Source organism: Vigna umbellata, chromosome 4 (genome assembly GCF_029865625.1).
Source record: "Vigna umbellata cultivar VRB3 chromosome 4, Vumbellata_1.0, whole genome shotgun sequence".
Taxonomy (NCBI): domain Eukaryota; kingdom Viridiplantae; phylum Streptophyta; class Magnoliopsida; order Fabales; family Fabaceae; genus Vigna; species Vigna umbellata.
Genome location: NC_142168.1, coordinates 73,208,013 through 73,228,264, shown reverse-complemented (window position 1 = coordinate 73,228,264; position 20,252 = coordinate 73,208,013). Strand labels below are relative to the sequence as shown.

Below are 20,252 nucleotides of genomic sequence, written 5' to 3'. Positions count from 1 at the left end.
ATCTTTTTGATATCATAAAGGACAAGTTTTATATTCTGTCTCTATTATCATAATTTATTGCTTCCATGGATTCAACCGGATTATGATAAAATAGAAAAATCGGATTAAAAAGAAATAAAATAAAAAGAAATCAATTGGCAATTAAGCATGCAAAGTAGGTAATTCAAATCAGACAAAGAATCTTGAGAAATAAAATCATATTGATTTAAAAAGAGAAACACAAAATTCTATTAATGCTCTTATCTGCATGCAAGCAATTAAAAGATCAAGATATAATGCATGAGTAAAATTATTCATTTAAACATCATATTAATTATTATTATTATTAGTCATTTCGTTCAATATATTATGAAAGGTTTTACATATTTTAATAAAGAATTATATGAGCATGGCGACAATTACTTCAATAACTTTCCAAGTACCTTGCATCTCTCTTGGCTTATTAATAGTACTCGTTAACTCTTTAAAATATATATATATATATATATTATATATATATATATATATATATATAATATATATATAATTTCAACAATCATTTATAAATATATATATATATATATATATATATATATATATATATATATATATATATTTATTTATAGATCCAAAATACAATAATTTCCTTTGCAAAGATACTCCCTAAAGAACTTAACAACAAAATAACAAATAGCATAATGAAAATAAAAATAATAGTAATATAGAATATGAGACCTCTATTTTAAACACACTTTTGAACTATTTTAAGATAGATTAGATGCATGTTTTTGGACATAAACATTAATCAGAGTATGAAAATTTTGGTTTTGATATTTTGTTTTTCAATCCGTATCCCAAAAAATTTCTCACCAACCTTTGTCTATTTCTAAATACAATTGTATTCCTATGGTCTTGTATATTCTTCTCTCATAGCAAATCATTTTGCAACAATATTTGCCAAGTTGATTAGAAAACAACATTTTATCCAACCCAATGCAACTAAACATAATCTTGAAACAAAATTAGTACTATGGTCAAACAATAAAATAAAGGAATACTATATCACCAAATTGCAAATCCATAAATTCCTCATAAGAGTATTCAGTCACCAATAAAGTTAAAAGGTTAAAAAAACTTGGGTTTGTGAATGTTCTTGTTAAGCTAACATAGCATGTTTGTGAAAATCAATAGGCTTCTGCCACAACAAATAAAGCAGCCACTAAAAAATCTGGAGATTACATTTTTGTATTTGTGATTCTCCTCAGTTAGACTTGGCCACAGAGATCTCCTGAGAAAAAAAGGACAAGACACCAACCAATTAGGGCAAAAACTAAGGAATCTTTTAATTTTCTTTAATGAAACAATATTCGAAAAGTATTTTCAGACCATAACAAGCCTTCATATTCAATTGAAAAGCATAGACAAAAGGAAAAAAAAATGAAGCCCTCCAAGTAAGTTATGCAAATTATAAAAGAGTTAGGTGAAGTTTATGAAATTGTATGATAAAAAGGAACAACCAAAACTAATTCAAATAATTTTTGAAAGCTAAAAATGAAAGTTTTTGTTGTTGTTCATTTTGATTTATTTTTCTTATGAACTGCTTACAACATTATATAAGCTATTCCATGTTCCTAAACATCATTTTTATTTGAAAATATACTTTGACACACAATAATTTTATATTTATTTAACATTATCTTTACTTATTTTATTTTTTTTGAAAAATTACAAAAATTCACTCAAACGTAATCATATCATTACTATTTTAATTTAGCTCAACCAAACAACATAAACTTTTTTTTTTCACTTCCTACATATGTAAACCATCTAACATATACGAAAATGTTTAAATGCCCTATATTCATTTAAATCGCTGTACTAGCTAAATTCCACATACCCCAGAGAAAAATATCCAAAAAAAAAAATGGAAAACAATGGCAGACATCTCTAGTGCAAGTCACAGTGATATGAAAACGCTATAGTGGATAATCAGTTGTTTTTATATTACCTTTAACTAAGAGATGGAAGAAACACCCTTATGAGTTGATTCTTTGTAACCTTCTTTCTGCAGGTAGGGCATTTACCCTGTGCAGCTATTGCAGTGTTAATGCAACACCTACAAAAGATATGACCACACCTCGTAGACATCGGTTCTTCAAATGCAGACATACATATTGGACAGTCAAGTGCAGGCGGCTTCTTAGGAGGTTCAGGTGTTTTCCTTTCATTTTCTTCCTAGGGAAAAAAAAAATCAATAAATTAATGAGTGGTCCGATATCTAATCATAGATACGCTGATGTCACGTTAAAAAATAGATTTTAATACAACTCCATAAAATCAGTTTGTAAAATGAAGTTTATATCTATTATATACTATAAATTGATTTTATTTCTAGTCGACGCTATCAATACTAAAGTAAGTGAGGCCACGCAGAAATCTTAAGCTGCAGTTTGGCTTGGAAGATTTCATTACCGTAGAACTGCTACCAGTTTCCACAGTTCTATAGACTTTTCCGTCAATTACTATCTCTTTTGGCAATTCTCCAGTCTCATCATCTGCAATGATCATGAATGATAGATCTTAAACCACCCAGTTATACCAAGAATATATATGAAATAAACAGCTTCAGTAGACAAGTCGTATACAAATACCTTATATACCACAAAAATAATGTGCAAACTCTACACAAACATTCTTGGTTTCCACATTCTAAAGTTGGATTTACTGTTATGAATGATATATATAAATATCTATATCAATATATATCATAAATCTAAGGGCATGGATTGATTCATTTATATATATGTGCTGATGAATATCTATTATTTTCCTCATTTGCTGATCCTCCGGTAGTTTGCATTTCATCAATCATAATGTTATTCATTAGAGATAAAACCTTCTCATCGACAATGGAACAGATAGAAACAGTTTTCTTCTTTCAAAGACACAAATTGCTCACAAAAATGAACAAACATAGTGAAGGAAAATAGGGTGTAAGGCAAAGGATAGTAGACAAGCAAAATTTGTGAAGGTCATGTAAGGAAATGGAACTCATTCCAACCCATCAAACTACCCTCATTCAAGTAAACAATTCAAAATTAAAATTTATTTCAGAAAAGAAAAATTCATCACCACAATGTCTTTCTTTCAATTGTAGAAAACTAATTATAAATTTGAAATTGACAGTGTGACCATGCCAATTAAATTAAGGATCATCACTTCTTCATGAGGAAAAATAGAAACCAAACCATTCAATCTCATGAAAATACCAATACCCATACAGAATCACAGAAAAAAATAAAAATTTTGCTCATTAATACAACACAGTGATGACCAAATAACAGTACCCATATCATGTCAGATTTGGAACAAGGTCACATGAAAAAACATTAAAAAAAACACTGATATACACTGTTGTTTTTAGTGGGCAAAAGGAAATAATTTATTAAAAGTTAAAAGATCTATATATCAAACACACAATCTATATACACAGCTATATGTTATTAGGTTTAATAAATACATTATAGTCATAATCTGTAAGTGTGAAATCTTATCAATATACCAACACATCCAATCAGAATAAAAAAAAAACACCACCAACTAAGACAAAATGATGATGATATAACACAAGAAAAATTTAGAAAAGAAATCCCAAAATGATTTCATCACTGTGAAAAAGTATTAATAAAGAGTTACCTATATCATAAATGCTCCTCCTCTTCATCCTTCTCTTCTGATTGCTCCGAGTCTGAGACAACAAAAATCACAACAAAACTCAGAACCATACACAGAAAATTAGTGTTTCCTAGCAAAACTGAACAAAATCGAAACAAACATCTTAGTTCTCTGTCATCAACAGGAACCGATCTTTCTCTTTTTCGGAGAAAACTAAACTTAATTTAGTTAATATGAGTGAACTTCAAACCTGAGCAAATGAAGTTGGTGACAGTTCAACCACGTCGTCATCATCTGCATCGTTCTGATCTGGATCAACATCGATTTGGACAGTGTTATCCTCTAATGGTGGCACCAGGTTCAGGTCCAGCTGCAACATCTTTCTCTGACGACTTCCCCTCAAAGATCGTGAACTCATCTTCACAGTCTGGTAAAGTTCAACAAGGTGAGCAAGAAAACAGAGAGAGAGAGAGAGACCCAATTCAGAAGAACAACTAGAAAAGATGGTAAAGGAAATGCACGTGCATGGTGAGAAGCACAGAAAAGAGATAGAAGAAAAATGAAGTGCAGAGATATAGAGAGAGATATAAAGAGAGGGAAAGAGTGTGAGAAATGGTGTCAAGTGACGAGAAATGGTGTCACGTGAGGATGGATGGTGTCATGTGAGAAATGGTGGCACGCTTTTCCACACGTGTGACTATCACTGGACCACACACTCCTTTCGAATTTTCATTTCGTCAACTGATACAATGTAACTCTCTTCTCATCAAACAAGTGACAGAATGCAAACTTTGTTTTTTTCCTCAAATTGTTGGTTATTTTTATTTTATATATATTAAACATTTATGGTGCGTTAATACATTTCATATTTTAAATGTTATTTATTACATTTTATATTTTACAACTTTTATAACATTTTTTGCAATATAATTTATTATTATTATTAAAATTTATTATTATTATATATTATTATTAATATAATAATAATTATTATTATTATAATTATATTATTATTATTATGTTTTGTTTAAATAGTATTGTTGTATTCATAATTGTTTCATTTATTTTTTCTCTTTCTACGTATAACGCACTTCAAAACATGCCTTAAGTTTCCTTATGTTTCCTTGATATATATTGAAAATTTCATTGATAAAAGAATTTAATATTTAATGATTTAAACTAAAGTTAAGAATGGAGAAGATATTTATTGAAAATAGATTTTTTAATAGTAAAAGTAAAATATTAATTAATTGAAAAACATAACTTAACTTTTAATCTTTTAATTAATTTAAAATAATTCATTTAATACATTAAGTCATTTTCAATTGCTGATAAAAAAAATCATCTTCAATTAAATACTCTTCCTTTTATCTCCTTTAGACAGTATCACATCTTCTGTAAAAAAAAAAAAATCAAAGTAATGAGTATATATATTTTTATTTTAAAATTTTACTAAATCATCTAATTTAGAGTAAAAAAATTATTTAAAATTTGTAAAAATTTAAATTAGGCCATTTGATTTTATTTTTTCTAATGAGCAGAATATATTTAATTTTCTTTTATGATATATTAAAACAGTCATTAAGTCAGATAAATAATAATGTAATTTAGAATACAAATTTAAACTAAAATGTACTACAGTGAACAAATTAGAATATTAATTCATTTTTCTTAATTAAATCAATACATTAAGTTATATTTTTCTATATTAAAATTAATTATTATTCAGTTCTTAGAATCTAGATAAATAATGTAATTTGGAATAAAAAAATATTAACAAAAACACGTAACAAAAGAAATAAATTAGACAATTTAATTCATTTTACAATTGAATTAATATATTAATTCTACTTTCCTTTACATAAAAACAGTCCATATTCATGTTTTTAGTTCAACTAAAGAATATAATCAGAAGTAAAAGTATTAATTAAATTGTATACAAAAATAAACATATTAGGAAATTTAAATTCATTTAAATTAATATATTAAACTCTCTTTTTCTATACATTAAAAATAATTGTTATTTTATCTTAGAATTAAACTAAATAATGTAATTTTTAAATAAAATTTATGGAAATAAATAAAAGTATCAAACTTAATTAGGTTTCCTAATTAAATTAATATATTTTAAGTTCTATTTAATCTATATAATAGGCATAAACCTTAACTGTTGTTAGAAAACAACAAAAAGGATGTAATTTAAAATAAGGAAAACTTTTTTTAACTAATGTATAGAACATTAAAAGGCAACGAATTAAACAAGTTAATTTATTTTTTAATTAATTTAATATATTTCATTATCTTTATTTTTTTCCTATTATAACATTTTTAAAATTCTGACTCATTATTTTGGATATTTTAATTTAGTCTCAATTTTTTAAAAGATTATCTAAAATAATTTTTTTCATCAAATTCTTAGTGTCATTACAATAATATTTGATATTATTGCTATTTATTTAATATGTTAAACTAATTTGAGAGTGTTCAAAATAATAGAAAAAAATAATACTCAAATAATAATGTAACTAGAACCAATTTCATTATAAAGATAAGATTTATGTGAACTAATACACTCTAATTTCATTATATATGTTTATTTGATGTGACATACGCAACACACTTTTTGACATTGATGATTGAATATTTTAAACATAAAATCAAAGAAGTGGATATATCCAATAAACGAGTAAGATATACTCTAATTGCTTTTTATATAATCTTAAAAAAAATAATTTAATTCTAACTCAGTATTATAAAATTAACTTATTAAAATAAAATTTATATTTATATATCTTTGATTATTAAAAATTGACCTTGTCCTTATAATTCAACTTTTATATATGGACATATAAGAATAACTTATGGTGAAATTGGAAATGGACATAAAAGAATAATTTAGTGGTGAAATTGGAAATACAAATTGTGAGTTTAACTTTTTCCTCTAAAAAAAATAAAACTTCTACATGTTATTTGGAGTACAAGAATATTTTATAAGAATGTATATAACTTTGTAAATCTATCAAATAAGGAATTTAATTAATTTTTCGAAATAGGTTAGTATATTAAAATCTATGTATGTAAACACTACATACATTAATTCCTTATTCATTTCTCATAATCTAATTAAATGATGTACTTTTCAATAAAAACAAATATTCGATCCATGTATAGAACTTTATAAATTTATTAGGAAATTAATTCTTTGTTAATTAAATTCTATTTATCCATACAATATTCAAAGTCCTTATTGAACTCAGAATTCAACTAAATCATGAAGTAATGTTGAATAAAAATATTTTTTACTAAAGTGTATAGAATTTTTGTCAATTAATTACATTTTTTTATCAACTTAATGTATTAAATCTCTTTAATGTATACATTAAAATATCCAGTTCTTAGAGTTTAAATATATCATGTACTCTTTAATTATACAATATTATTAACTAAATATATCATCTGGTATTTATTTCATTTTTAAAATTAATTAATATATTTAATGTAATTTTGAATAAAGTAATAAAACTTTATTAAAGAAAAATATTAATATATATGTTTAAATAATTTATAATTCTATTTGATACTACATTGCTGGCTGGGTGAAGGATATTTAAAACAGTTAATGCCCATGTAGAGAACATCAAACATTTGGTGTTGGTGGTGCTGGTGTTTATAAGAGAAAAATGGCATGTCTACATATGGACAAATTTTGTATAATCTAATCAAAAATTCTTTAATCATCTCAACAATTTTAATGGAAATTAGGTTTTTCTTTATTTAGTTCTATTTATGCAGTTGCAAAGAGGTATAAATACATGCATATGTTAAAATAAAGGGTTAAGAATATTTTTCATTTATGAATTATGGAAGAAAATTGTATTTCGTTCTTAACCAATGTATATTCTAATCTAGTCTTATATATCTATTTACATCATCAAAGAGGTATGTAAAGAGATTTGTACTTCAGGAAGTACTTTAATTTGTTATTTGTCAACTAACACTACAAGAAAACCTAATATTATCGGTAGGTAAATTTCATAGATAACGTTCTAACTTCGTTGGTATTTCACATTTTTTAATGTATTATCGACTACTAAGATCCATCGTTAATGTCTTTGTCAAAAACAATTATTGATGGATTGTGGTCATCGATAATTACCAATGAATACAAGAAAACCTAATATTATCGGTAGGTAAATTTCATAGATAACGTTCTAACTTCGTCGGTATTTCACATTTTTTAATGGATTATTGACTACTAAGATCCATCGTTAATGTCTTTGTCAAAAACAATTATTGATGGATTATGGTCATCGATAATTACCAATGAATGAATCTGTGTGTAATTATCAACATATTATATTATCGACAGCCATTATTCGATGATGATATAAAACTTTCGTTGAGTATAAAGATTTTTACGTAAGTTGTTAAACGCTCGACCTTGTGATTAGTTTTGAATGATAAATTTTTTTCGAGTGCTATTCAGAATATTCGCTGCAGTTTGATGAAACTTCCTCTTTAAAGAATAGTCATTTAGTTTAGGAAGCTCTTATATTTAAAATAAAAATGCAACTGCAGGTTTTTATACGAGAAGTGTCGAAAGAGAATAAAACAATAATGCACAAATATTTTTATATTGGTTCACTTTAATTGAGCTACGTCGAGTCTCCTCTAATCTTAGAGAGTTTCACTATAATCTTCAACAAGATTACAACTGAGTATTTTCACTACTTATGGTATCTCTAGGCAATCCTGGTATCCCCTGATACAATGCCTAGTTAAGTTTCACCCACTCTTAGTTGTGCAATATTCTTTACCACTCCAAGTACCCTTAGTTAGCGAATAACTCTTGTTACCCTAGACTAGTTGAGTTTCACCCACTACCAGTTTCCACTAGACAATCCTGGTATCCCCCAATACGCTGCCTAGTAATCCTTAACTCTCCTGAGTTATACATCAAGTGTTTGAATTCTCTTCAAAATTTGTAATCAATCTGATTGCTTACAAATCGTTAGACGATTACTCTCACAAAAAGGATAGATATTCAGTAGAATATTGTCTATTGACTCGTTAAGTGTTTCTGTCTACTTACAAATAGTAATCTGATATTATAATGAAGTTTCAGAGTGTTTCTCGACTTTTTCTTTTTCTCTTCTTCCTAGATATTCTCTTTTGATCTTGAGCTCTTTTATGCTTTTTTTTTCTCGACGATATTAATATTCTCTTTTTAAGTTATTCTCTTTATTCTTTCTTCAAATCTTCTTCTATTTAAATGTTTCTCAAAAGATATTCGTTAGACTTGAGCTTTTGCCTTGATTCTCATGTCTTATTTGTCTTGTCGTGTGAAGCAGTCGTTAGTTAAAGTCAACTTGTCAGAGTAGACTTGCTTTTTTTGTACTTTTATAGAAGTAGTACTATTTTCTTGACACAACTTCTGATGAAGAGAACATTTCGTGAATGTCTTCTTTATCTTTAACATCTACTTCTGATATATTTCTAATAGAGTAGGTGGATGCGTGTAATAAGTGATCCAGTGACTATAAATGATAACAATCCTCCAAGTAAAGGTGGTCCAAAGCTAGAAGAAAGGCTATGGGGTTTGGTCCCTTTAGGTGAAGATGTGCGGAATATAGGGGATAATGGGTGGAAAGTGCGAAAGCAATAGTTGGATGAAGGTGAGAAGCTCACGGCCTATGGTGGTTGTATTGTTGTGGTATAATGTTTGAAAGGAGCAATCACATCATACACATTTGGCAACTCTATCCTAGATGCATTACTATTAATCCTTTAAATCACTCTAAAAGGTCCATCACTATGATAATTGAGTTTGGATCTTCTTTTGTTTTGGAAATCTTTCTTTACTCAAATGGAGCCAAACCTAATCTTCTTCTTCAAACATCAACTCTCTTTTCCCTTTGTTGTTGTGTTTGGCATACCTCTCAGTATGGTGTTGAATTTTTGAATTAACCTTTTCATGAATTTTCTTCACAAATTTGGACTTTGATACCTCTTCCTTATGAATGAAATCACTAGGATTTGTGAGAGGTATGAGGTCGAAAGGTTTGAAAGGATTGAAGTTATACACAACTTTAAAAGGAGACATCTTGTCGGTCTTATGAACCATCTTATTATATGAAAACTCAATGTGGGGAAGGTATTCATTCCAAGATTTGTGGTTGCCCTTTAAAAGAGCCCTCAACATGGTTCCTAATGTCCTATTAACAACCTCGGTTTGACCATTCGTTTTAGGGTGGCTAGAGGTGGAGAAAATAAGCTTAATTAGTTCGTAGCCTAGACCAAAGAGTTTTCGAAAAATAGTTAAGATTTTTGGTGTCTTTATCAGACATGATAGTCTTAGGCAAGCCATAGACTCTAAAGCCTTTTAAGGACAAAATCATAACAAAGCTCATATATATATATATATATATATATATATATCTCGAAAATGTGATGATTGATCTTAGTGATGTTATCTCGACAGAGTTATGATCAAAATCATGGGACCGAGTAGTATATGTGAAAAAACTTAGTTCAATGAAGGAAGAAAGCACTATGATGTCCACAAGGAGCAAAGTGGTTGAAGAGAAAGAAACAAAACCCGACATAACCGCTGTCTTGGAAGCTTAAGCGAAGATGTAGCAAGAATTTGCTAAGTTTAAGAAAAGTGTTGAAAAGGAGAATAACAAACACTTTGAAAATTGAAAGTTAGAGACATTTGTAGAGTTATTTAAAAAGTCTTCACCGAATACGTCATTATCGATTTTGTAAGCAGAATATAAAGGTAGAATGTTTTCATGTAAGAAAATGATTGGTAAATTAAAACTGTCCAATATAATATTTTCAAGCATTTGTTTTGTTCATATATGGGATAAGATACCCCAAACATCGTATAAGGAAAATGATACTTGAACAACCATTTTTGACAACATTTAGACACGCGCACACGTGTCTAAATTTGAGTGGTCCAGTTGGAAAAATTAAATGAAAATGGACCACTCAAATTTAGACACGTGTGCGCGTGTCTAAATGTTGTCAAAAATGGTTGTTTAAGTGTCATTTTCCCATCGTATAAATATACACTCTTTCTGATAAAAGAAACATTATTTTAAACTTTTTGTGAAAATTCAAGGAAACATTATCAGCTACAAAAGAGGACCAGATTTCACTTACAATAATTGAACTGTGTAAGAGAATAAAGTCACCGGCAGATTTTCCCTTTTATTAAAACCGAGATAACCACAACATTATTTAACCATCACAAACAAAGGAGAAACTGAAACTTAGCTCATAACCTTTAAGAGACATAAAATTAATATAAATATCATCTGCCATCTGTTATTGAAATGCTTTCTGTCAAGTGCATCTCTTAGTAACCTTAACCTTCAAGCCTTGTTCAATGGTAAGCACCACAGAGACTCTTGGTGTTATAGGATGACCATCCACCACCTTCATCTGAAACCTCCACAGTATAGCAACTGCAACCAGCTTCATTTCAGTGAAAGTAATGTCTTTACCCAAACAACTTCTAGGGCCTGCATTGAAAGCTATGAACTTGTGAGATGGAATTTGTATAATCTCTCCACTCTCTGAAATCCATCTCTCAGGCTTAAACTCCATGCAATCATGTCCCCATATTTCTTCCATTCTTCCCATTGCATACAAAGAGTATAATATCATGGTATTTGGGCTAACATGGTGTCCACTAGGAAGTCTATCAGATTTTATTGCACACTTGTGATCATAGGGCACAGTAGGAAAAAGCCTCAGTGCTTCACATATAGCTCCATGGAGATAAGCTAACTTACCAAACTCTTCAACACCAGAAGCAATCCAAGTTCCATCTTGGTTTATGCAATTTTCTTTGATCTCTTGAAGGATTTTAGCTTCCACATGTGGATGAGTTGAAACCAGCCAAAAGAACCAACTGAGACTTGCACTGATTGTGCCACTTCCAGCAGAGACAAAGGTAAATGCAGTGTCTCTAAGATACTTGTCATCCATTATTCTCCCCTTTTGATCTCCTTCTTCCATTAGCACTCCCAGCAAGTCATGATCAGTATCATCTACTTCTTTGGTGCTATTGCATCTATTTTTCTCTTCACGCTTGGCTGCAACGCATTCATACAAGAATTTATCAAAAATTTCTCTGGCCTCCTTGAACTTCTTCTCTTGACCAATCTGGAGCCACTCCTGCAACTTCCACAAACATCTCGGTGTGATGTGCCTGTGAAATAATGACTCCTCGATCACAACTAAAGCTCTCTGATAAGTAGGTTGAGAAAGCTTAGTATTCTTGTTTGGAAGAGAGTGAGGATCATAACCAAGAAAACAAGAGCAGGCAATGTCGAATGTGAACCTCCGAAGGGCAAATTGTAAGTCTACCTCAGCTCCAACCTCGGATGTATCATCAAGAAATGGAACTAGGTCATTCTCTAGCTTCTTCTGAATGGCTTTTCGAAGGAAGATCTTAAGGCTTTGCCTTTGAAACAGTGAATGAAGTACTGACCTTTCTTTTTTCCATGCATGGAGATTATCAGAATTAATAATCCCACCTCCAAAAACGTCAAATATTTCACTGAAATTGGACCCTTTCCCGTAGTTGCTAAAGTTCTTGGTGGTGATGTGGTGCACGTTCGTGGGATCGGCTGTGAGAATAAAGTTCATGTTTGTGAACCAAGGTCCTTCGAACATCAGAGTTCCTCCATAATGTTTCAAAACAAAGATTGCGTAATCGTGAATGTTGGACAAATTTAGGAGAAGATAATGTAGCATACCAATGATTGGTAATTTTAAAACTGCAAAGGGTATATTTCTCTTGTGTCTCCTACTTATCTGGTAGAATATGAAGGAGAGAATAATGGGTAGAAATACTCCAATATACAACAACATTATCGTATATTGCAGGTCGAAGAAACTGTGTTTCAATTTGGGTGAGGACAGAGTTTGTGGTGATATTTATGATGCGATCTAATGGACAAGTACGACAAAGGTATAAAGAGCTTCACAAATTTATCAGTTGAGGGTTTTATCAAATGTCAAATCAGCTATTAAAGCATGATGGCTTGGGGAAGGAGAATTTGGTAGTGATCATAAGATATGAAATTTATGTTGAAAATGACACATGATATTATTATTTTTTATTTAATAGAAAAAATATATGATGAATGTTTGAATAGTAAACAATTAATATTGACTATTTAATGGCTAGAATGGTAATAATCGAAGTGAGCGAGAGAATTATCACCAATGGCAAGAGCATTTCAATATTTAACCCTCCTTATGAAGAAAGCAAGAATTGATCACTCGTCATCTAGTATTCAACAATGTCTTTCACTTTTTTTTTTTCATTTAACTTTTTAATGTTTCTCCCTTTCTTTTGCTTATGATATCACAAATTTATTTCAACAATTTTGGGCCAAGTTTAATCCCCTTTTATTATTTTTCGCAATTCATAACGGTTATTTATATGAGCATGGTTATCAAATTCTCGAGCTAACTCGTAAACTCGTACGAGTTTACGTTTCCAAACATGGCTTGGAGTTATCTTGAAAGTAAACTCGTTTTCTGCGTAAACTCAATAGAATTTATTGTGAAATCGGTAGGATAGTGTAGAATTGAGAGTTTGGAGCAATTATGCGAGTTTGAAAGGGGGAAAAGTTAAGAAAAAATGAGGTCGTTTGGGATTTAGGGTTTCATGACCTGATTGTCACTATCTCTCGCATCTCTCTGTCTCTCTCCATGGTCATTGCCATCGTCTCGCCTCCTTAGTGAAATGCATCAAAATTAATGACAATAATCCAAGTATTTATGTTTTACAATATTTATTTTTATGAACAATATATCTATAAATTTTATTTATTTAAAGTTATATAATTTTGTAGACTTATTTAAATTAAGATATTATTTATATAATATTTTTTCATCTGAAATAAACTTTTAGGAGTTTATACGAGTCGAGTTTACTCGACTCTCACGACTTTACGTAAACTCTCGAGTTCGATAAGGTTTCCATTTTGAAAGTTTTCTCAATATGTAAGCTGATGTAATAACTGTTCTATATTTTAAATGTGTTATTATCGAATTTGAACATTTCTTATAAATTATTGATGATGTTTTTCTCTTTATTACAATTAGAGTTAATGGAGAACCATACAAGGAAGCTACATTATTATTTCACTAGAGTCATATGAGAATGGAAGAAGAATGACTTCAAATAACTTTATTCTTGTGGACGAATTCTTAAAAAATAATTTATATTATGATAAAAATAATTAACAGATAAAAACTACATGTTATTATTGTAGACGAATTCTTAAAAACTAATTTCAAGATTATTTTTAAAAAATAAGTCGTTAGATAGTATACCACGTTCTTATTATGCCTTCAAAACATATGAAAATGTTTATTTAGTAAAATGTTTTTAGTTAGGATTTAAGCTTCATAAATTACTATACAAACTATTATTATTATTATTATTATTATTATTATTATTATTATTATTATTATTATTATTATTATTATTATTATTATTATTATCATTATTAAGATTAAATATGTTTTTGGTCCCTTAACTTTCATTGAAAATTGGAATTAGTCCCTCTTTGAAACTTTGGATCAATTTAGTCTCCAAACTTTAGAAATCTGTGAATTTAGTCTTTTTAACTAAATTTTGTTAACTTTCTCAGTTAACATTAAACTCAAATGCTATCATGAAACGCACTTGAAACATCAAATAAACCTAACAAAATTTAGCTAAAAGAACTAAATTCACATATTTCTAAAGTTTGAGGACTAAATTAGGCCAAAGTTTTGAAGAAGGACTAATTCCAATTTTCATTGAAAGTTAAAGGATAAAAACATATTTAACCCTTATTATTATAATTATTGTTGTTGTTATTATTATTAATTATTATTATTATTATTATTTATTATTAATATTAATATTATTATTTGTGTTATTATTATTATTATTGTTATTATTATTGTTATTATTATTATTATTATTATTTTATTATTATTATTATTGTTGTTGTTATTATTATTATTAATTATTATTATTATTATTATTTATTATTATTATTATTTATTATTATGGTTATTATTATTTGTTATTATTATTATTATTATGGTTATTATTATTATTATGGTTATTGTTGCTATTATTTTTAAGAAGATTCTTGAAACTAAAATCAGTCAAAAATCTCATACTATATTAATTACGATAAATAGTTTTGTAAGTTTTTTTATATGTTGATAGTAAAAGGTAAAAAGAATATTTAATTATATAATTATGATCAATAATTAAATAAAAGATAAAATTTAGTAAATAGTTTTAAATTAAACTTTAAGTATATATAAAAATGTTTAGATATATGGCTTGTCAAAAGTGTTGTGCAATGGGAATACTTCCAATTTTCGTACGAAATTGCAGAAAGTAGTTAACCAACTAATAGCACGCTTCCAATGGCACGCTTTGTTGAAAATTTTACATCTATGATTTGATCAAAACGTGGCATTATTTATAGACTCAAATATAAAAGGTATGAAATTTTATTAATTTAAAAGATAAGTTTAATTAGGATTGTTGTTTAATTATAACAGTGTTTAGGTATAATAAAGATACTTTTAAAATAAAAAAAATAAAGTTCAAAATTATTTATGTTAACTCAATCAAACATTAAAAATCTTTTTTTTATATTTAAATTTTATAGAAATATTTAATAGTGAGTAAATTTTTTTTTTATTGTTTAGGATCGGTATATTTCTCAATCATTAACTTGTTCATTAGATGTTGAGTAAAGCTTCTCATCTTTTGTGAAGATTTAAATGAAGTGGTCAACCTTTTTTAAATATTCGGAAGATGTGTTCATCCCTTGTAACTTTTAGGAGAAGTGAGTTTCATCTCTTGGGATAAGAAAAGAAGTGTTCTAAACCTTAAACTTCTTTATCTTTTTGTGATTGTAACAATTTTGTTGGTTTTGTGATAATAGATCGTTAATTCTCATTTGAGATTAACAACTAGATATAGGATCCTTGTGATCTAAACCCTATAAAATCATTTGTATAATTTTCTTCCTTACTCTCTTATTTGTTTTTAATTTATCGTTAAAGAATTTGAATTACAAGAAAAAATTATTAAAGACACGATTTGCGATAAGAAACTAATTCACCCCCTCTTGATTTATTGTTACATTAATCATTCCACTGCAACTCTCTGATTTGGGTGAACCAATATAAAATTGTTTTATTGATTTTGTTTTGGTTGTATTAGATTGTCTAGTTTTGCTTGCATGAAAAAAGTTTAGGATTTTATTTAACCCTCTTCTATAGTTGATCCAAAAAAGTTCACTCCTAACCATCCTTTAATAATTTTTTGCTAAGACTAAGAATTTCAAGTTTTTTTTAGTCACTTCTTATTAAAGAAATAACACCACTAGTGAGTGGTTTTTGTTTTGTTTATATTATTTATTAATGTTTTATGTTTCAGTTATTGTAAAATCGACGCCTAATAGCGAATTTTATGTTTCGGTTCATAACCGAGACCAAAAAACAGTCATTATTTTATTTCGTTTTGATATGCTTCAATTGTTTAACTTATTCAAAATAACCGGCCCTACAACCCTTTCATGGAAATATATATTTACTTATTTTTTGTTTTAATGTTTAAAATAATTTTGTAGAGTTTAATTTGTTTTCTCTATTTAGTGAACAATTTATAATGGCCATTTTAATATCTTGGTTATCAAAAAATTCGTATAAGTTTTATTTCTATAATATATAAATATTATTGATAAAAAAATGACGTATGTATTCAAAGAAAGAGTTATGTAGAGTACGTAAGTGGAAATATGCTAGCTTGGAAATGCAAAATGTTTTGTAAGTTACATTTTACCAATCCACTGAGAAAATCATAGTATATCATTGTTCATCCGATACAAGATATTGATAAACACTTGATATATACTTAGAAAGAAAAAAAATTATAATCTGGAGCCACTCCTGCAACTTCCACAACCATCTTGGTGTAATGTGCCTGTGAAACAACACCTCCTCCATCACAACCGTGGCTCTCTCATAAACAGGATGTGAAAGCTTAGAAATCTTGTTATGGGTCTGAGGATCACAGCCAAGAAAACAATAGCAGACAATGTCAAAGGTGAACCTCCGAAGGGTAAATTGTAGGTCTACCTCAGTTCCAACCTCGGATGTATGATCAAGAAATGGAATTAGGTCATTCTCTAGCTTCTTCTGAATGGATTCTCGAAGGAAGATGGTAAAGGTTTCCCTTTGAAGCAGTGAATGAAGTATTGACCTCTCTAGTTTCCATGCATGGAGATTATCAGAGTTAATAATCCCTTCTCCAAAATAATCAAAAATCTCACGCAGATGGGACCCCTTCCCATAGTTGATGAAGTTCTTGCTTGTGATGTGATGCACGTTCATGGGATCCGCAGTGAGAATGCAGTTCATGTTTGTGAGCCAAGGTCCTTCGAACATCAGAGTACCTCCATAATGTTTCAAAACTAAGATTGTATAATCGTGAATGTTGGACAAATTTTGTAGAACACCTAGTAACATACCCATGATCGGCCAATTTGGGAGGGGTGCATCTCTATTATGTCTCCAACTTATGTGGAAGAACCTGAAGGAGAGAACAATGGATACAGACACAAAAATGTACAAAAACATTATTGTACTTTTTTTAGTTAAAGAAACTGTGTTTGAAATTTGATTATAGGTAAAGAAGTATTTGGTGATTTTTATAGATGTATTTAATGGGCAAATTTATTCCTAGGCATGAGAGCTTCACAAATTTATTAGTTGAGAGTTTTCCCCCAAAGTCGTATAATTTATTAGAATGATTCGATGGAAAATTTTGGTACTGATAGATGGGAAATTTATTTCCTGGGGACACTCTAAGCTATTGTGAAATCTTTTAAATTTTCGTTTTATAATTACCCAACTTTTTTTTAATTTTTTGTATAAATATTTTGAGGATTGATTTTTCTCTTAGGCTGATTGTCACTTCTATATCTTATTGTTTGTTAGTTCATTTTTTTTCTTGATGATTTCCTAATCTAACTAGTTTTTTTTCACCTTTAGAAGCAAATTGATTGATGAATTAAAGCAATTTTAAAATCTAAATTTATGAAATACTTAAAATTTAATTAATCAAAAAATATATAATAAACTGTAATAATCTAAATGAATGAAAGAGTTATTACCAACTAGAACAGAATTTGAATATTTTTCTACCCTTATGAAAAGTAAGGATTACTCACGGTGAAGTACAATGATATTTCTTTCAATATTTTTTAAGCAAGTATGTTGTTTAGATCATTCTAATTCAATTCTACAAAACTTAGTAAGTCTAACTCTCAAACGTGAGATTAGATATTAATAAGTGGTTCAATAATGATTTGGTAGGAAGTGGAACAATATATTCAACAAACAACAAATATCGCTAAAATAGGTTATAACTATAGCTCTGATATCATGTTAAGTGTTGAAAATCCAAGTGAGTCAAAATCCCACATTGGATAGAAATGATAAAGTAGAGTATTATACGAAGATGAAATATCCATTAACCCATTGCTTTAAGGTTTTGGACAGAAAATGATGTTAATCCCTTATGTGATTGGGCTCAAATGTCATTGATGTTTGTGTCTTTCCGGTGAACCTTCTCTTTTAAGATAAGGTTTGCATTCACTTATATACTCTAAATTGGTAGTCAATGCGGGAGTATGCATACCTCTAAATTCAACATCTAATGCAATTTTCTATCATAATCATAATAGTCTAGTTCCATCAATGCATAAAGAAAAATATATACTTTAGATATTTTAGTAATTATTTTTTATGATAATAATTATATAACAATTTAAATTATATTTATTGTTTTTATTAGCAGTGGTTTATTTAATATAAATATAAATTTTTATAAATCACGTTAAATTAACTTTTCATATGTACTTTTTCTAAAAGTTCTTAAATTGATTTAGACACAGTGTTGAAAATATTGTCGGCGAGGAGGATTCCCATTTATTCCCCCAATTTTCACAATAAATACTGCAATATAAAGTTGAGACAAAAAATTGCTATGGTCTTTATATAGTACAATAATTGCATACAAAAATGGCTACACTCATTGCGCAATAATGATAGTCTGTTGCGCTTCTAACTTCCAACAACTAATGCCATGTTTAATATGATTATTATTCATTTTGCTTATAGGCTATCAGAATGTGTGTTGTCAAAAGCACGTTGGGCTGTTATGGAATGAAAAAGAAAATATATCAGATGTTATCAATCAAACACAGAAGAATAAAACGATTACTTTAAAACGGATTAATGCAGAGTGATGAGGGAAAAAGTTGGATATATTTAGAAAGGAGAGATGAAAAACATTAAAATAAGGTTGGAAAAGAAATAGAGAAACTTATTTTATGTGTATACTGTTAAAAAACAATTAGCAGTAAGTTTTGTTTATCTTGTACAAATATATTTTCTTCACAGTTGACATTTCTACATTACAAGTCTTTAAATACCATTATAACAGTGTATATAGTTATTGAAAACAAAAATATAAACTAAGTGGAAGCTGCAAGATATTGCTTAGAGTAAAACATTTAATTGGGAGAAAAATCTCTTGCACTTAATTTTGATGAGAGAAATTTTATTGATTCAAAACTATGAAATGAATTTGCATTTTTGTGTCTTACTGTTAGTAATATGACACCGTTTGTTGGAAGTCTCACATCGATTCGAGATAAGGCCAAATTATAATATATAAGTGGGGTGCAAACCTCACCTTATAAGTCGGTTTTGTGAGGTTGAATTAGACTTAAGCTCACTTTTTAATATGGTATTAGAGTCATGGTTGGAGTCTTTCCTAGCGAGATCTATGTGAGTATTTTGTTCCACGTGTGTTGGAAGTCTCACATCGACTAGAGATAAGGCCAAATTATAATATATAAGTGGGGTCAAACCTCATCTTACAAGCCAGTTTTGTGGGGTTGAGTTAGGCTTAAAACCACTTTCTAATACCGTTTAGTACTATGAGCAACAACTTGAGAATTGATATTAGTTTTTGAACTAACTAATAAAAAAAGTTGTTTTAAGTTATTATGTACAAATTGATTTTGTATTTTGTTTAAGGACAAACAAAGATTTAAGTTCAAAGGTGGTGATCTAAAATATCTTATTTTCGACATAAATTTGTCACTTATCATGTTTCAATTAATTATATTTTGTAAGCAAACAACCATTTTCCTTATAATTTACAAATTGAGTTACTAAGAAGTAGAAAAATAAGAAATTGGTAATTTTTTTATGATTTGCATGTTCCTACATTTTTTTGAACTTAAACATGTATTGGTGGTTTTATTTAAAATAGACCACTATAATATTTTAATGTTAAAGGGTTAAGTTATATAAAGGTTTTAATAACTAAAGTTCATTTTTATAAAATTATCATCTCTACAACCAAACCCTCTAAAGTCTCTAGCTTACTCGTTCATTCGAAGATCAAGAATCATATTTGTGATTTTCATGAGGAGCTTTACGCAACCATTCGATCAAAGAGTTATACAAAATAA

At 28.5% G+C, this 20,252-nt stretch overlaps 2 protein-coding genes across 2 annotated transcripts; both read right to left on the bottom strand.

Annotated features, from left to right (window-relative positions):
* Positions 1 to 1,188: 1,188 nt before the first annotated feature.
* On the bottom strand, positions 1,189 to 4,226 carry LOC148201198 (E3 ubiquitin-protein ligase complex slx8-rfp subunit slx8-like). Its single transcript, XM_088111447.1, has 5 exons — positions 3,905 to 4,226; positions 3,676 to 3,727; positions 2,452 to 2,534; positions 1,988 to 2,214; positions 1,189 to 1,267 (listed from the first exon to the last, which is right to left on the bottom strand). The coding sequence occupies exons 1-4, from the start codon at positions 4,070 to 4,072 to the stop codon at positions 1,990 to 1,992; spliced, it is 528 nt and encodes a 175-aa protein (XP_087967573.1). The 5' UTR covers positions 4,073 to 4,226; the 3' UTR covers positions 1,189 to 1,267; positions 1,988 to 1,989.
* Positions 4,227 to 10,815: 6,589 nt separating this feature from the next.
* On the bottom strand, positions 10,816 to 17,420 carry LOC148201197 (alkane hydroxylase MAH1-like). The gene is made up of 2 exons (XM_088114162.1): positions 17,160 to 17,420; positions 10,816 to 12,353 (listed from the first exon to the last, which is right to left on the bottom strand). The coding sequence occupies exons 1-2, from the start codon at positions 17,341 to 17,343 to the stop codon at positions 11,008 to 11,010; spliced, it is 1,530 nt and encodes a 509-aa protein (XP_087970288.1). The 5' UTR covers positions 17,344 to 17,420; the 3' UTR covers positions 10,816 to 11,007.
* Between the last annotated feature and the right edge of the window lie 2,832 nt (positions 17,421 to 20,252).

Excerpts from the sequence above, each read along its gene's own strand:
- LOC148201198 (XM_088111447.1), bottom strand. The coding sequence starts at position 4,072 with ATGAGTTCACGATCTTTGAGGGGAAGTCGTCAGAGAAAGATGTTGCAG. Across the intron at positions 3,728-3,904 it reads CACCAACTTCATTTGCTCAG|ACTCGGAGCAATCAGAAGAG; the intron begins GTTTGAAGTTCA and ends TTGTTGTCTCAG. Across the intron at positions 2,535-3,675 it reads GAGGAGCATTTATGATATAG|ATGATGAGACTGGAGAATTG; the intron begins GTAACTCTTTAT and ends TGATCATTGCAG.
- LOC148201197 (XM_088114162.1), bottom strand. The coding sequence starts at position 17,343 with ATGTTTTTGTACATTTTTGTGTCTGTATCCATTGTTCTCTCCTTCAGG. Across the intron at positions 12,354-17,159 it reads AGTTTTGAAACATTATGGAG|GAACTCTGATGTTCGAAGGA; the intron begins GTACTCTGATGT and ends AACATTATGGAG.